This window comes from Chlorocebus sabaeus, chromosome 1 (assembly GCF_047675955.1).
Source record: "Chlorocebus sabaeus isolate Y175 chromosome 1, mChlSab1.0.hap1, whole genome shotgun sequence".
Taxonomy (NCBI): Eukaryota; Metazoa; Chordata; class Mammalia; order Primates; family Cercopithecidae; genus Chlorocebus; species Chlorocebus sabaeus.
This window is the reverse complement of record NC_132904.1, coordinates 103,476,731-103,492,420: the sequence shown is the minus strand read 5'-3', so window position 1 is coordinate 103,492,420 and position 15,690 is coordinate 103,476,731. Positions and strand designations below refer to the sequence as shown.

Genomic DNA, 15,690 nt, shown 5'->3' with positions numbered 1-15,690 from the left:
GACTTTGTTGCTTTTCTTTCTTTTTTTTCCCCCCTTTCCCAAAGCCCTCTCCTCCTCTATCCTTTTTTGAGCAGCAAGTATCCTACCCTTTCGGGATGGTTTTATGATAAAATATAACTATAGGACAATGGATTACGTTGTCTTCTGTGTGTCCCTTTATATATGAACACAGCAGATGGTTCTTCTCACTTTGATATTATCCTTAATAGTTTTACTTACAAAATTGTGCAACAATATGAAGTACAGTATCTCTTATTTGCTGCCAGTCTTTCTCGGAGAAAGCACATTTGCCATCTTGTAAAAGAGGGGATATGTTAAGTGTGAGAGAGTAGACAGATTCACAGACACAAACATAGGGTGAAACTAGCAGGTGAGCAGTGTGCAGTGTATGTGTGTGTGATTTTCTAGGTTAGGGATCCGGAAAAACTTGTCCTAGTTAAGGATTCACCAGCTACTATGTTTCTTTAGAAAACTTGCTTTAATATTACATGTACAATTCCTGTGAATTGCCAGATTTATGTAAAGATTGATAGGGAGAAATTCTTCAGTCTTCTATCAGGATAGAGCTCTGCTCCAGGGAATGCATATGCAAATCTTGCAGATTTTCTTACTGGAGTATTAGATGGATGAAAAGAAACTAGTAAAGAGTTTGGACCTGGGAAATGCAAAGAATTTTGGGAAGGAGGACTGATTGTAGTTTTTATTTGAATTTGACACAGGTGACTTTTCTTCAACAACTTCTCTGAGAAGGATGAAAATCAGGTTAAATGAGGCTATATAAGTGAAAGAGTTTATAAATAGGATTGATTTATGTGAAGGGAAGGCATACACAATAGTTACTTTATGTTTAAATGTAAAATAGTCACCATCTTGACTAAAGTGAAGAATCTGGTTTTTTAGGAAGTCTTTCCCAATGCTTGAACAATCTGAGTTGTCAGGTGCCTATGCCAGCTTCACAAATAAACCAAGTATATTTCTGCATTTTTCTTTTCCAGTTGGAGAGTGGGCTTTAAATAGTTTATTAAAACACAATATATCCAGCAGGGCTAGATTTGTGGGTATGAGTTTGCGCAACCTTCTTTTCCTAAAATCAGAGCACAGACTATTCATTCTCAGCAGACTACTCTACCTACAGTATTCAGATTGCTTTTGCTAGCTGTAAGGCTTCTTCTTTTTTCTAATGGAGAGTAGCTATGCTTCATTTTAAAAATGTCAATTCTAGTATAAACACAGCACTCTTCATATTGAGAGCTTTTGAACCCTGCTCCTGAACAGAAATACAAAGGAAACCCTTGAAAGCAAAGCAGACGTTGTACTGGTTATATCTAGGCCTTGATTTGTTTATAGTTTAAAAATCCATGGGAAAATAATGATCAAAGGCAGGGTGTAATTCATACAGAAAATTGTAAGACCACTTCATCTGACTAGATTCTGTAAAGAGTCTTTGATTCAAATGGTTCACACAAAGAAAAAATGTCCCATAGGTTCAGAGTTCTTTCTGGCAATAAACTTCCAGTGTAAACAGGAAGGCTCTTGGGCCTCTTACAAATTTTAGAAACAAATGATACTCATTGCCTTGCACTCAATAATTTTGACTTTGAGACAAGAGTTGGAATGGTTAGTAAAAAGTTCCAATTCTAAGTTCAATATGAAGTTTATTTGCCATTACCATAATATTTATTTGTGTGCGCAGCAGTTTATTGAAAGAATGTGAAGGACACATGCTATTTAGTCTATTTAATACTAACTAAAATTCTGTAATTCTCAAGAACTTGACTGTTATATAATCAGTACCAAAGAAGAGAACTAGGAACTCCAATCCTTTATGCTGATTGATACTGCGCAGCAGAAATATTAAACAACTACCCCAAAGTTAGAATAATGTAATTTTCATTGTAATTTAGAAAAAGGGGCTAGTGAAACTTTTTAGCAAAATTGATGATTTTTTATGATTAAAAGTGTAATTTGAGTCTAATTTTCAATGGACACAAATGCATATAGAATTAATTGAAGTAATGGGGAAATCAATAGTAGATGCACCATACAGTTTAAATAATAATTGTAACAATTGTTATTTTAAAAGAAACTTCCTCAGCAGGATGAGAAAGAATCTATATGTGAATATGTGAGTATATATATTCTTTCTTATATGTATATGTATATACATATATACACACACACATATATATATATAATTTGAAGGGGGAGTGTCTGAGTGATAGTATACACTTTTCTATCTTTAAAGCCTATTTAAGATCTGAGAAAAAGGTATGCCTCTGAACCAGTTTGAGTGGATTTTTCCAAATGAAACCTCAAATAGCATTTACATTTAAGCCCTCACAAACACTTGGGAAGATTTGGAGTTAAAAGCAAATTGTGGTGGGGGTTCAGCACAGGTTTTGTGGTTTTGTTTTGTTTTGCTTTTTAAATAAACACAGTCCACACAAACCCGTCTGCCTTCACCTGGAAGGACCAGTTCTTTAACAAAAAAACGCTTTGACTTCGGTTTCCCTGGGAAACCGAAGCCAGAGCTCCTGAACTTTTCTCTCCGCGGATCCGGGGAGCTAGGGAGGGTGCTCATCCACTTTATTGCAGGGAGAAGTACAGCCTGGGACCCCTCTTTTGGGATACTGTCATTTGCCCCTTCTACCATCCCTTACTCTATCCTCAGAACCAGTATGAGAGTTTTCTGGGGCTAAGGCAAGGGGCAGTGGGGTCAGGCGCTGGAAGGACTGGTTTGCAAAGAGATAAGCTTTGGAATGAAACCGCACAGCTGAAAACTCGCGGCAAGAGATGATCGCGCTGTGGCGAGTCAGTTTGAGAAGCCTTCATCCGTACTCCTCAGCTTTCTGAGCGGCATTTGCAGTCAGGTGCAAACAGATCGCCTATTTGGCGCAAAGAGCCCTGAGGATGAGGGACGCGGGATCATTCCCCGGTTTCCCCCCGGCCAGGTACTAGGTAGTTTGAGGAGAAACTGTTTTCCAGTTCTCAAGGCCTGCAAACGCGGCTGTAGGTGGCATGCGGAGCTGTCCAGCACTAGTGAGGTGCCGGCGGAGCCGGGAGCCCCGCGCACCCCGCCGGGCTGAGACTCAGCAACAGGGCTCTCTTGCCAGAGCAGACGATGTTCTCACTGCCGCCCCGTTCTGGGCTCGCTCCGCGCCCACACGGCCTCGCACGAGGCGGGGAACGCAAGTCCCCAGGAGCTGCTCCAGCAGGATGGGCGCCAACATGTTGCCCCTGTCCTTCCCTTCCCCTGTAAGCGTCTCTTCTGGAATAGGCTGGCTGGACGCTTAGCATTTTCGTTTTGCTTCGGAACTTCCTAAATAAACTCGGAGAAAGGACAACATGGACCCTAACCCCCACTTCACACTGTAGGCTTCCCCAAGGTGGCTCCAGGGGGAGGCCTCTCGCCCCCCAGTCCCGAGTCCTTCTCCCCACCAGCGCCTCCGGGGCCCATCTGCTCCCGAGGGCCGAGAATAAGGCGTTTGGGGTTGGGGCCCCTCAGTCCGATCCGAGCTCTTGTGCGCACCTTCTCGGGGCAGGGAGGGCGCGCAGAGGACAGCAACGAAGTGTCCTCGTTGCTCCTGAAACGTGGCGACAGGCGAGGCAGAGATTCCCAATGAGTATGATGGCGACACGTGATACCCGCGGAGGGAGAGCATGGGCGGGGGGATAAAGGGAGAAGGAGGGAGGCGGGCAGCAAGTGGAGAGAGGCGGGAGGAGAGGGGCGGGAGCAGAGAGAGAAAGGGGGCGAGATAGGCGCGCAGGCGGCAGAAGCCTCTGCTTCCCCTTCTGCTTGGGCCGTAGCCCTCCCCGCCCCGCCGACCGCGGTCACACACTCGGAGCCTCCCCGTGAGCGGGAGCGCGGCGCACGGCGATGCGCCGAGGCTGGCGCTGAGGCGGCGCCGCGCGAGCAGCAGCAGAGGCGGCGTCGGCCCCCAGCCCAGCCCGGCGCCGCCGCCGAGCCCGGGCCCCAAGGTGTGGCGGCGCCCTAAGTTCCCGCCATGAGCAGCCGGCTCGGGGGGCTCCGCGGCCCCGGGGACTCCCGCCCCGCCGAGCGCGACTGCAGCGCCCCGCGGCCCCGACGCGCTTAACGCTGCGGCTCGCCGGTCCCACCACCGCCGCCTCCGCCGCCGCTCGCGTCCTCGCCGCCACCGCCTCGGCCGCTGCAGCGCCGCCGGCAGCATGTCTCGAAGGAAGATTTCGTCCGAGTCCTTCAGCTCCCTGGGCTCCGACTACCTGGAGACCAGCCCGGAGGAGGAGGGGGAGTGCCCCCTGTCTAGGCTCTGCTGGAATGGCAGCCGCAGCCCGCCCGGGCCGCCGGAGCCCAGCGCGGCCGCCGCTGCCGCTGCCGCTGCTGCCGCCGCCCCAACCCCGGCTGCTTCTGCCGCCGCCGCCGCCGCCACGGCCGGGGCCAGGAGGGTGCAGCGCCGGAGGCGGGTCAACCTGGACTCGCTGGGCGAGAGCATCAGCCGCCTGACGGCGCCCTCGGTGAGCGGGGGGCGGAAGGGGGGACCGCCTTCGGGGGAGAGGACGCGGATCGGTAAAGTTGGCGCTGGGCGAGCCGGGGCGCGAGCTCAGAGCCCGACCGCTGGGGGGCGGCCCGGCCTCACCCTGCCCGGCCTAGGGTTCCAGTGGCTTCGGGCGACAGAGGATGTCCTAGGCTAGGGCGGAAGAGAGGACTAGAGCACCGGGAAGGAGTAAGATTCCACTCCTTTGGGGTCTCCTGATTCGGGGGCCGGTCTGCCCACCTCTAGCCTTGAACCCTACTTCACCACTGTTCCCCCTGGACAGCCCCAGTGCTGCTTCACACCCACCTGTTTTCTTTCCCCTAAACTTTCCCAGGCACTGTGTTCTGCAGTTCGGCTTCCCTATATTTCATCCTGTTCTCTAGCATCCCAAAGGAGCCCCAACCCCTTCCAGGAAGCCCTTCCTCTCCTTATTTCCCACACTCTCTTGGTCTTTGCGTGACCTTCTTTGACTTCGTTGAATTCCACAGGCTATCTGCAGTCTATGTTGCATCCTTTTTCTCAGATCTTCGGATACTTTTTGCCAGATACTTTTCTGAGTTGCCTTCTGTTGAAGAAATCTCTAATCTCGAGTTTTCCTCACCCCGTAGCTTTTTTTTTTTTTTTTTTTTTTCCCTTATCCACTAGGCATTTATTCTTCTCCGGGTAAACCTGGTGTCTGGTTTTCTTTTTTAAAAAATTTAATTTAAAGTCCCGGGATACATGTGCAGGATGTGCAGACTTGTTACATAGGTGCCAAACGTGTGCCATGGTGGTTTGCCGCACCTACCAACTCATCACCTAGGTATTTAAGCTCCGCATGCATTAGCTATTTAAACCGCTCTGTACTTCTTGCACCTGTACCTCATCCTTTACTCTCTTTTCAATGGATTCTCTAGTGCTTTCTCTCTTACATTAGCTATTTAAACCGCTCTGTACTTCTTGCACCTGTACCTCATTCTTTACTCTCTTCAATGGATTCTCTCGTGCTTTCTCTCTCATTTTTTGATGGCTTCTTTATATTAGGCCCTTCCTAAATATTTGTGAAATGAATAAATGCCTCTCTAAACTTGTGCTCATCTTGGGATGTCTGTATCAGCAGTTTCAGGTGTTCACCAAACTCCCCCTGGTTGTAGGCATCCTTCCAGAGTACTCCTGTCTCATTCCTGCCCAGGCATTTCAACTACCCTTGGCTTTCACCTCCTGCAGGAATGCCAGACCTCTGGTACAGTCTTACCCTGTCTGGGAGAGCTCTGTTTTGAAGGAATCCATTCTATTGCGACAGAATTTGAAAAAGATTCAGCGTCAAACCTCCACCCATCTTTTATCCTCACCCTGACCTTGCATACAAGAGCTTTAACTACTCCTGACAGCACTTTTACCTACCCCCCCACCCAGGATTTTTACTTTTTTAAAAGTTTCCAAAATGAATCTGAACATTGATCTTGTTCGATTACTGTTAAGTCTCTCTCTTTTGAGATTACTACTGCACATGATGGTAGGAGGGACCTAAGAAGGAGTGGGACTCTGAGGGGACTGAGTACTGGTACTAGGCAGTTCTACAAATATTGTTGTGGCACTCCATTAATGGAGAATGATTTTTTTCTTTTATGAGACCTGATTGAAGATGTATAAATCACTTATTATTTATTTGGAACTAATTTAATTCTTAAGAACACATATTGAGAAACAGTCATCTTCCTATTCTTGTGTATTTTCCTATTTGATATATCTTTCTGCCACTTTCTTTCATCGATAACCTAGAAAAAAATCCTCAGAATAGATTGGCTGTTGTTTGCTGTTCTTCCCTGCCAATATGTCCCAGGCAGCGTAATTTTATGAACTATTTGATGTTGCAAATTGTTGAAAATATTTCTTTACAACGGGAGTCCAATGACCCCGAGCATCTGTAGGCTTGTGTCAGTACTTAAAACAACATTCGTGCAATAAAATCGTTATTTAGTACAACAGATTCTTATTTAATTAAATGAGTTTGCTAAAGATAATGATTAGTTTGGGGAGAATTGTTGATATAACCTTGGAGGGTTTTTTTTTTTTATTTTTTGGCCTAAGAGTGAGAATTTACAAATTTCTAAAAAGTAATGTCAATGCCTCTGATAATGCTAATTTAAAGTAAGACCATTTTCAACGACTTACATGAGGAGTAGATAAAAGAAACTGAGAACTGCAGTATTTTCTGCCAGAATAAGAGGAAGGAAATAATCTCTGATGGTTACTTTTATAAGTTAAATTTGAATGACTGGCTTTTTGCTGGATGAAAAGAATGTATCCAGAGAATGGTTTTCAGCATAAGCAATTTGAAAATAATTGTGATGATCAAATAAATGCAACAGCTACATATACTTTCCATGCCACAGTTCTTTTCTATTGTGAAAAGGGTCTGTCAAGTGCATGCTGAGAACATACAGGTGACTATAGTGTAAACATTTTCAACATCATAACACACGTATAGAAAAATTCTCCTTGGTTAACCATATCACCAATAGACTTAGTGACACAAATAAAAGAGAGAGATTATATTTCAAAGCAGTGACTTATTTCTGTGTGGTCCTTACCTTTTTTTCTTTTATTTGGCAAGTTAGAACACTAGCTCAAAAAGTTCCAGTAGAGTCATTTTTTGACATTGTCAGGATTTGAAACTTCTTTGAATACTCTTCAGGAGATGGAATGTGTCCTCTCTATTCTCTCATGAAAGCTGGGCATCTTTTTTTTTTTTTTTTTTTTTTTTTTGTGAACCGCTGAGAGTAGCCATTACCAGAGCATTTTTTAGATGGGAATTTCTAGTTGTTTTGAATGTTGTAAGCTTTCTTGCATGCCATTACGATATACTTCAGGAGAAACTGTACTTGCCATGGAAGTGCCTATTTTGTCAGTTGTCTCATCATGGAATGTCTTAGTCACTTGGGATTTCTTCTTTATGGAGAACGATTTGCAAATAGAAAAATGAAAATTTATTTATTAAACTAGTTATTTGACCCATGGGATATCCAAACTCAGGTTTTTGACACTTAATAGTCACTTTAAGGTGTATTGATGTTGAGTATAAAGGCTATAATAATTTCTAATACTATTTAATAAAAGTAAGTTGCATTGATGAAATTGAAAAAAAATTCCAGAATTCAGGAGACCTGATTTGAGTTTGCCTTGACAATGAGAAACTTACATATCTCTGGACACATTACTTTAAATGTCTGGGATTTCCCAGGCTTTGGACAAACTGTCAAGTTGGCATATGAAAGGAAAACATGGGCCAGGTGCAGTGGCTTATGTGTGTAATCCCAGGACTTTGGGAGGTCGAGGCGGGCGGATCCACTAGGTCAAGAGATCGAGACCATCCTGGCCAACATGGTGAAACCCCGTCTCTACTAAAAATATAAAAATTAGCTGGGCATGGTGGCGCGCACCTATAGTGCCAGCTATTCAGGAGGCTGAGGCAGGAGAATTGCTTGAACCCGTGAGGCAGAGGTTGCAGTGAGCCAAGATCGCGCCACTGCATTCCAGCCTGGCGACAGAGTGAGACTCCGTCTCAAAAGAAAAAAAAAAAAAAAAAAAAAAGAAAACCTGGCATATAAGTTTTAAAACTTTTGAGGAAAGTAGTTTACTTTTTAAGATGGGGCACCAAAATACTATTTAATCCACCCAATTATTTAAAAATATTTTAGGATCTATGTGGCAGATATTGTGCAGAGCATTTGGAAAGACAAATGCTGAATAAAACCATAGCTAGTCTTTGACTTCATGGAACTTCTTTAATCATTATCTTTATTTTAAAGAAACTGTATAAAGGGAAACATAAGAACTCCAATTGGCAAAATCTAGGGGAAGTTTTATTTCTCATCCACTTTGGGTAGTTTTGTTCATTGTGAATCTCTAGGTTGCAGCCATAATAATAAAAATAACCCTCCAATTAGCAGGGCATGATGATGCACGCCTGTCATCTCAGCTGCTTGGGAGGCTGAGGCTCGAGAATCGCTTGAACCCAGGAGGTGGAAGTTGCAGTGAGCTGCGCTCCCACCACTGCACTCCAGACCTTGGGTGACAGTGAGACTCTGTCTCCAAAAAACAAACAAAAAACAAACAAAAAACCCTTAAGACCTTAATACCTGATTAAAGATGTATAAATCATTTATTACATTCTTTATTTTAAAATAATTTAATACTTGGGAATACATATTAAGCAACAGCTGGGGATTTCACATCAAGGGTGAACTTGGCAACTCATTTATTTGGATTTTATTCTTAAATGAAAGTTGCTTAGTTACCCTATCACTGTGACATCAATTTTGGGTTTGCTGGTGTCAGCCTGTCAGTGAAGATACGCCACTAGAGTCATATAAGGGCAAAGCTTCTCTAGGTTTCTTGACAGAGAACATTGCAAGTGGCTTTGAAGACCTCAGAAGCTTTAGAGAACAGAATGTCAGGAAAAAAAAGTAACAGAATTGGAGGAGTGGCAAATAAGGAGAGGAGAGCTACTGACCTGTGGAGTTGTTTAAGAAACAGAGACCAGTGAAGAGGAAAAAATGGAGGGGGAAGCTTAGATTCAAGTAACGAGACAGCATAAATTATTATTTTGAGGAAGGAAATTATCTTAATACATGTCGAGGAAAGAATGAAAAGATATAAAATACATATTTAGCTTCTGTTGATATTAAATAAAATGAGCTCTCTGACATGTATAAACCCCGAAAAAAAAAAAAACCTTAGAAAGTATGAGTGGCCGGGCGCGGTGGCTCAGGCCTGTAATCCCAGCACTTTGGGAGGCCGAGACGGGAGGCTGAGGCAAAAGAATGGCGTAAACCTGGGAGGCAGAGCTTGCAGTGAGCTGAGATCCGGCCACTGCACTCCAGCCTGGGCGACAGAGGGAGACTCCGTCTCAAAAAAAAAAAAAAAAAAAAAAAGGAAGTATGAGTGTAACTAACATGTAGACAATAAAAAACATACAAAATATATTTGTAAGGTAGGATATTTGACAAATTTAGGTAGTTTAATTAAAGCTTTTAAAATTTGGGGCATAATTTGGCTAATAAAGTTATAGAAACAGATTCATTACCATTATAAAATTATACAAAGTCTATTTCAATTGTTTAGTGTTTTCACATTTGATGAAAACAGATACTATAATCCGAAATTAGAATTTAAGGGCAGTCTATTGCCTTTCTTTACCTTATCCCTAATCATTTAGAAACAGTATGGCAGAGTTGAACGCACAAAGTTTTGGAGTCTGGCAAATTTAGGTTTGCGTAATCCTCTGCTGAACCCCTTACTAAGTATGAGTCCCTGGGAAAACTAACTCATATCTTCTCTGAGCCTTAGTTTCCTCTTTTGTGAATTAGGAATAATAACTACTTTGTAGACTTGTTGTGAACAAGGAGGAATATTCTTTGTAAAGCTTCCCAAACTCAGTAGATGATAGTTTCAGGGTGAGATCTATTAATTTTAACTGAATTTGAATGCCTCAAAGTGATCTAAATTTTTTCTTTTCTTTTTTTCTCAATAATCCACTTGCTCGTCACCTAATTGGAAAAGTTTATAGAATAAGTTAATCGATGTCAAGTACCAAAAAAAAAAACCAAAAAAAAACACACACAAAAAAACAAAGTTATAACAAGCATTTTATTTTGTTGGCATAGCCTGACAATCCATTAAAAAAATTAAAACTGGAGTCCCTTTTTGGCCACTGGGTATGACTCATGCATGTACACAGACATGTAAAAATTGCAGATTCAAACATTTCCATCAGATTACTGAATGCTGTGTGGCAATATGAAAACTACTTTATAAATTCTATAAAAATACAAGAACATATATATTTGGTAGAATGTAGATATTTCATGGCAAGTTAATTTTAAATTAGAAAAACTGTAGGTGAAAGAGAAATAATTTATTTCATCTGCCTGAGAATTCCAAGCATTCTTCATCTACTGCATTCAAACTAATCTGTATGTGTGTTCAAAGGCTTTGATAGTGAGATGCGATAATCACATAGCTAATGCTGTTTATGTTTTACGGTGCTCCCTTTTTTGGCTATTGGTTCAATGGCTAGGCTTTCTTTTGTCTTTGTCCTTTTTTTTTTTTTTTTTTTTGAGATAGGGTCTTGCTCCTGCCTCAGCCTTCTGAAGAGTAAAACTTTTACTTTATAGATAAATTTTGACAATGAGAAATGACATCAGTGATTATTAGTTTGTAAGGAGAGGTCAGAAGTGAGTATATATTCCTTTTTAGTGTATAGTTTATTTACCTATAAGGACTCTGAGATGCGTGGGTGAAGTACTTGGGTGCTATTACATATTTTTCCCATGTATGTCATCAGTCTTTTTGTTCACCTTTTTGTCTTGTTGCTGCTAATTATACAGAGCTGTAAGTAAAATAAAACATAATATAAATATTTTATTGAATCTGATAGGAAAATAAATGTACTATCATTTGGCATATACATTGTTGATCATGAGTTATTAGGAAGGTATAATATTTTTTGATATTTTACACACATGTAGGCACATAGGCCAGGAGAATATTTGCAAGGGCTGTCTATTGAGCAGGTTTTCTTCACAGGCCCTTTGTTCGATGCGTGAGCCAGTGAGTTAGTTTAACATTTAAAGCCTCTGTCCTTGATATTATGTTTAACTTGTGTTTAGCATAGTATGGTTGTTCAGTAAAATGCTCAGGAGGGCTGAGCGCAGTGGTTCATGGCTGCAATCCCAGCACTTTGGGAGGCTGAGGCAGATGGATTGCCTGAGGTCAGGAGTTCTAGACGAGCCTGGCCAATATGGTGAAACCTGTCTCTACCAAAAATACAAAAATTAGCCAGGTGTGGCGGTGGGTGCCTGTAATCCTGCTACTTGGGAGGCTGAGGCAGGAGAATAGCTTGAACTCGGGAGGGGGAGGTTGCAGTGAGCCGAGATCATGCCACTGTACTCTAGCCTGGGCAATGGAGCAAGACTGCATCTCAAAAAATAAATAAATAAATGTTCAGGAGAAGTGGATACATATTTTTGTTTAATTGTTCAATTATGTTAATGTTTCTTTTGTGTTTGATTTTTTTGGTGGTATATTTGGTTCCATCAACCAAAATATTTAGATTTTTCATCCAGCCTGTGATAGACATATTCAAGTTTGCGAACCTGTTTGAATTTTGCGTACACCTGCTTTTTCAAGCGAAACTTCAGAAGGAAGTCATTTTACAAAAAGAGCAGATAGAACAGTATCCTCCTCCTTGGACTCTTTGAGTCGTCCATTTATATAATATTTTAAGAAGTTAGGTAAATGGAACGATTCTTCTACAGTCTGGATTGCTTATATTTTCTGTACAATTCTCTGTGAAATGAGAAGAAATGTTTGTCAACAAGTAGGCTACTGTTGCCAAAAATGCACTACTAGGAGATGGAAATGACATAATTATGGCCCTTAAACATCACTTCAGGACAGGATCTGAAGATCTAGAATTACATGCTGTTAGCTCAGAGTACCTTATAACATTGAGGGCTAGAGTCATTTAGGAAGTAGGGCAGTAGGAAATAACTCAGAAGATGGGAAATTTGCTGGGGCTGTTGCAGGGAATTGAGAAAGAGTAAACATTCTTATAAATAGTGAGAAATCACTTCCAGAGCAGGCTTTATTTGAGGCTTATTCAACAGTTCTTCATTTAATCTAGTAGCTCTCGAGCTTCATTGAACTCGACATATCTGAGGAAAATTGTTATAATGCAGATTTCTGGGCCTCATCCTCAGAGGATCTGGTTGGATAGTTCCAGGGAGGGGCCCAGACTACATTTTGAACAAAACTCCAGGTAATTGCTCAGCATGAAGGTATGTCTAGAGGTGACTGAATTCCACACCTTGAGGACTACTGAGCAGTGAGCTCTATGGGCTGAATTTCAGAAAGAATGATCCTGTAACCCGCTTCCTTTGGGATTAATGTATCCTTAGACAACTATTACCTTAACTGGGACGGGGATAAAGGTGGTGAATTGATGCTGTTATCCCCATATCCTATGGCTGTATCTTTTGTGGTCAAAATAATCTTTTTGGTTGAATAGTAGAAAGTATTTGATGTTTCACCATTTGTAGCTTTAATTATCTGTGGACTCTGCCCATTTTTCCTGAGGATGTTTTGTTAACTGCTTATGTTTATGTTCAGTAGTTCACATGTCATTACTATAAGTATCTTGTGACCCCTTTTTCCAAAACAGAGAAACAAATATTTGAAAAGGTTGGGGATTATAGAAAAAAAGAAGGGTGGTTATGAGGGTGAATTTGACATTATCATCAGCACTTGTGTTTTTCAGAGTGAGACTGACACAACAGTTCTCAAATGCTCCATCTACTGGTTCATTTTGGAGGAGTGATTTGTTTACATGCCAATGAAAAATTAAAAAGTAAAAAGGTAAAAGGAGAAAAAACAGATCTGAATGCTAGAATTTTTTTTTTTTTTTTTTTTTTTTTGCTAGAAAGAAAACAATAGGAGGTTCAGATATCAGATATATAGGGCCACCTCTCAAACCTTAACCAAAATATGACACTAACATTAATGCTTGCTCATCTCTGCATCCTTAGCCATTCATTCAATGGTGAAGTTGGGTGGGGGGGTCTCTAATAGAATTCTCCGAGTAAATAAATGGTGATCTAACATTTGAAGAATATGTATTTGCAGACAACTCTAATAATATATCATGAAAGGAAGTTATCTGTGTGGAGGTCCTGATGTTACCTTAATTGTAAGTCCATAAAGTCTACTTGACTCATTTTCCTTTCACTGTATACTATTTGTTATGCGTGAGTCTGCTGTGGCCAATGGCAAAAATCAGAATGTTCTAAAACATGCCTCCATTTCATGTTGCTTTATGTCTATGCTGCTTCATACATGAACCCTCCAACTTAATACAGGGAGAGGATGGTTTTTCTGACTGTTTTTATGTACACACACACACGTACACATATATCCTGATATCTGTTGCTACATTTTTCCCCCTATAGAATCCTAAGTTCACACACGTACACATGTATCCTGATATCTGTTGCTACATTTTTCCCCCTATAGAATCCTAAGTTATCACTCACATCTCTGTTATTGGACTTACCGTATTGTACCTTGATTTTGGTTTATTCTGCCTCTTTGAGATAGAAATCCTATCTTATTTATCTATGTATGCCCATGCCTAGCAGAGTGTCTGAATTATAAAGGCACTCAATAAATGTTTGTTAAAAGAATGAGTAAGTCCTTGTGTAGTTCGTGGTGTATTTGGTACTGCCTTTTTGGCTATAATGATTTTGTGATTTTTAATTGATTATTTTATCTGACTGTTCTCTTTGTAGTTTTTTCTCAGACATAAATGGGAGTATAGTTATAACATTATTTTTTAGAATGCGTTAAGATTTTCTAAACATTCTCCTACCTGACATTTTATTTGGACTTCATAATAATCTGTAGATTTTATGCAAATTGCCTCACTTTGGGTAGTGTGATTATTATTATTATTTTTTTGAGATGGAGTCTTGCATTGTCACTCAAGCTGGAGTACAGTGGCACAATCTTAGCTCACTGCAGCCTCTGCCCACCAGGTTCCAGCGATTCTCCTGCCTCAGCCTCCTGAGTAGCTGGGATTACAGGTGCATGCCACCATGCCTGGCTAATTTTTGTATGTTTAGTAGGAGTTTCGCCATGTTGGCCAGGCTGGTCTTGAACTGACCTCAGGTGATCTGCCTGCCTTGGCCTCCCAAAGTACTGAGATTACAGGCATGAGCCACTGCACCAGGCCGGATAGTATGATTATCTTAAAATGGCTGTAGACACAACAGTTATTTGGGGGCACTGATGTGCTGCCACTTACAAGGGTATCTATATTATCCCCTAAAGAGATGTGTATCTGTAAGATAGAGGGACAGTAAATCTATCATGCTATGTTGTTCATTATTATATTAGCATGTAAGAAATCCTGTATTACCAAACATTCTATTGAATAAAATTCTACAAACCAGCATATCCATATATCTATCTTACAATAATCATTAGTGGACACAATAGTAGCACAGGGAGGGACCGTATCCTTGAAAAAAGTGTACAGTTAGAAATTGCTTATTTAAAGATTGGGGAAGAGAACTGCCTAGGAATAGGAAGAAATATTATTGGGTGTTTTTTGAGGGCCCTGTTGAGGTTGGAGATAATGAATATGTAGATCAAATTGGGAAGATGAGTATGACATGCAGAGGTATAAAGCAATGATAGTATTGTTTATACATTAGAAGGCTTATATGTCAGATTGAACTTGAGGTGTTTGGGGGCAATCCGTTGGCGTGGAGGGTTATGTCTTAAGGAATAATGACTGATTGTCCAAATGGGGAAAACTGCAATAATCCAAAGGCATTTCTGGCCTTTCTGTTTGAACACCAATCTGAAATTAAGACTATTTAGAATATATCTAGAGCGTTCTTTCACTATTCAGTTCACTCTATTGGAGTAGCTGATTTGTGTACCCCACTTCTAAACCAGAATCAGGTAACCGGTAACTAGTTAGTCTTTGAGAAACTCAGTTCTAATTAACTGCTTGATTAGTATTTATATCATGCTTTCAAAGTTAGGACTAATCCTTGAAAAGCCCAAGGATATTTAGCTACATCATTCATGCATTTTTTTATGGTTCCAGTGAATAGTTGGTATATTGTAAGGTTTTCTTGGCTCAGACTTGATACATCACTTCTTGAGTATAAGACAGTCTATGGGTTTTAGAGTAGCAGTGACCACCAGAACATTTGAGGTTGTGTTGGAGAGTGCAGTGGATATTTTCTCACTTAAAAAGGTAGAAATTCATTCTGGTGAATCAAACATTCTAAGTGAGCTATCGCATATGCAGGACCAATTTGTTAAGAGAGCAGATGAAATTCAGTGAAATACACTTAAGAGTGAAAGAATTTTAAATTTGTTAGTCAGTCCTTCCTAGTCCCAAAGTTCACCTGTGTGTTTCAGTGCCTCAGTGTTGTCCTTATGAGTATTAACTATCACTCTGCTATAGATGTGTGAACATCCTGGTGTGGGCAGTGTTTTAGATAGTCAAGTGCTTGATAACAGCAAACTTGCTCTACGCAGAAGCACTGAGGAAGTAAATGGTCCTTGTGGTCTGACCAAGTTAATGTGCGTACCATTTCTCACATTCCACCAGGGAGTCTCT

The 15,690-nt window shown here is 41.2% G+C and overlaps 1 protein-coding gene across 1 annotated transcript in view; it reads left to right on the top strand.

Annotated features, from left to right (window-relative positions):
- The first annotated feature begins 4,078 nt into the window (after nt 1–4,078).
- GUCY1A2 (guanylate cyclase 1 soluble subunit alpha 2) overlaps nt 4,079–15,690 on the top strand; it is a 330,187-nt gene continuing 318,575 nt past the window's right edge. The window contains exon 1 of the mRNA XM_008020725.3: nt 4,079–4,491. Coding sequence (XP_008018916.2) covers nt 4,186–4,491 — 306 coding nt within the window. The 5' untranslated portion in view covers nt 4,079–4,185. The remainder of the gene's footprint in view (nt 4,492–15,690) is intronic.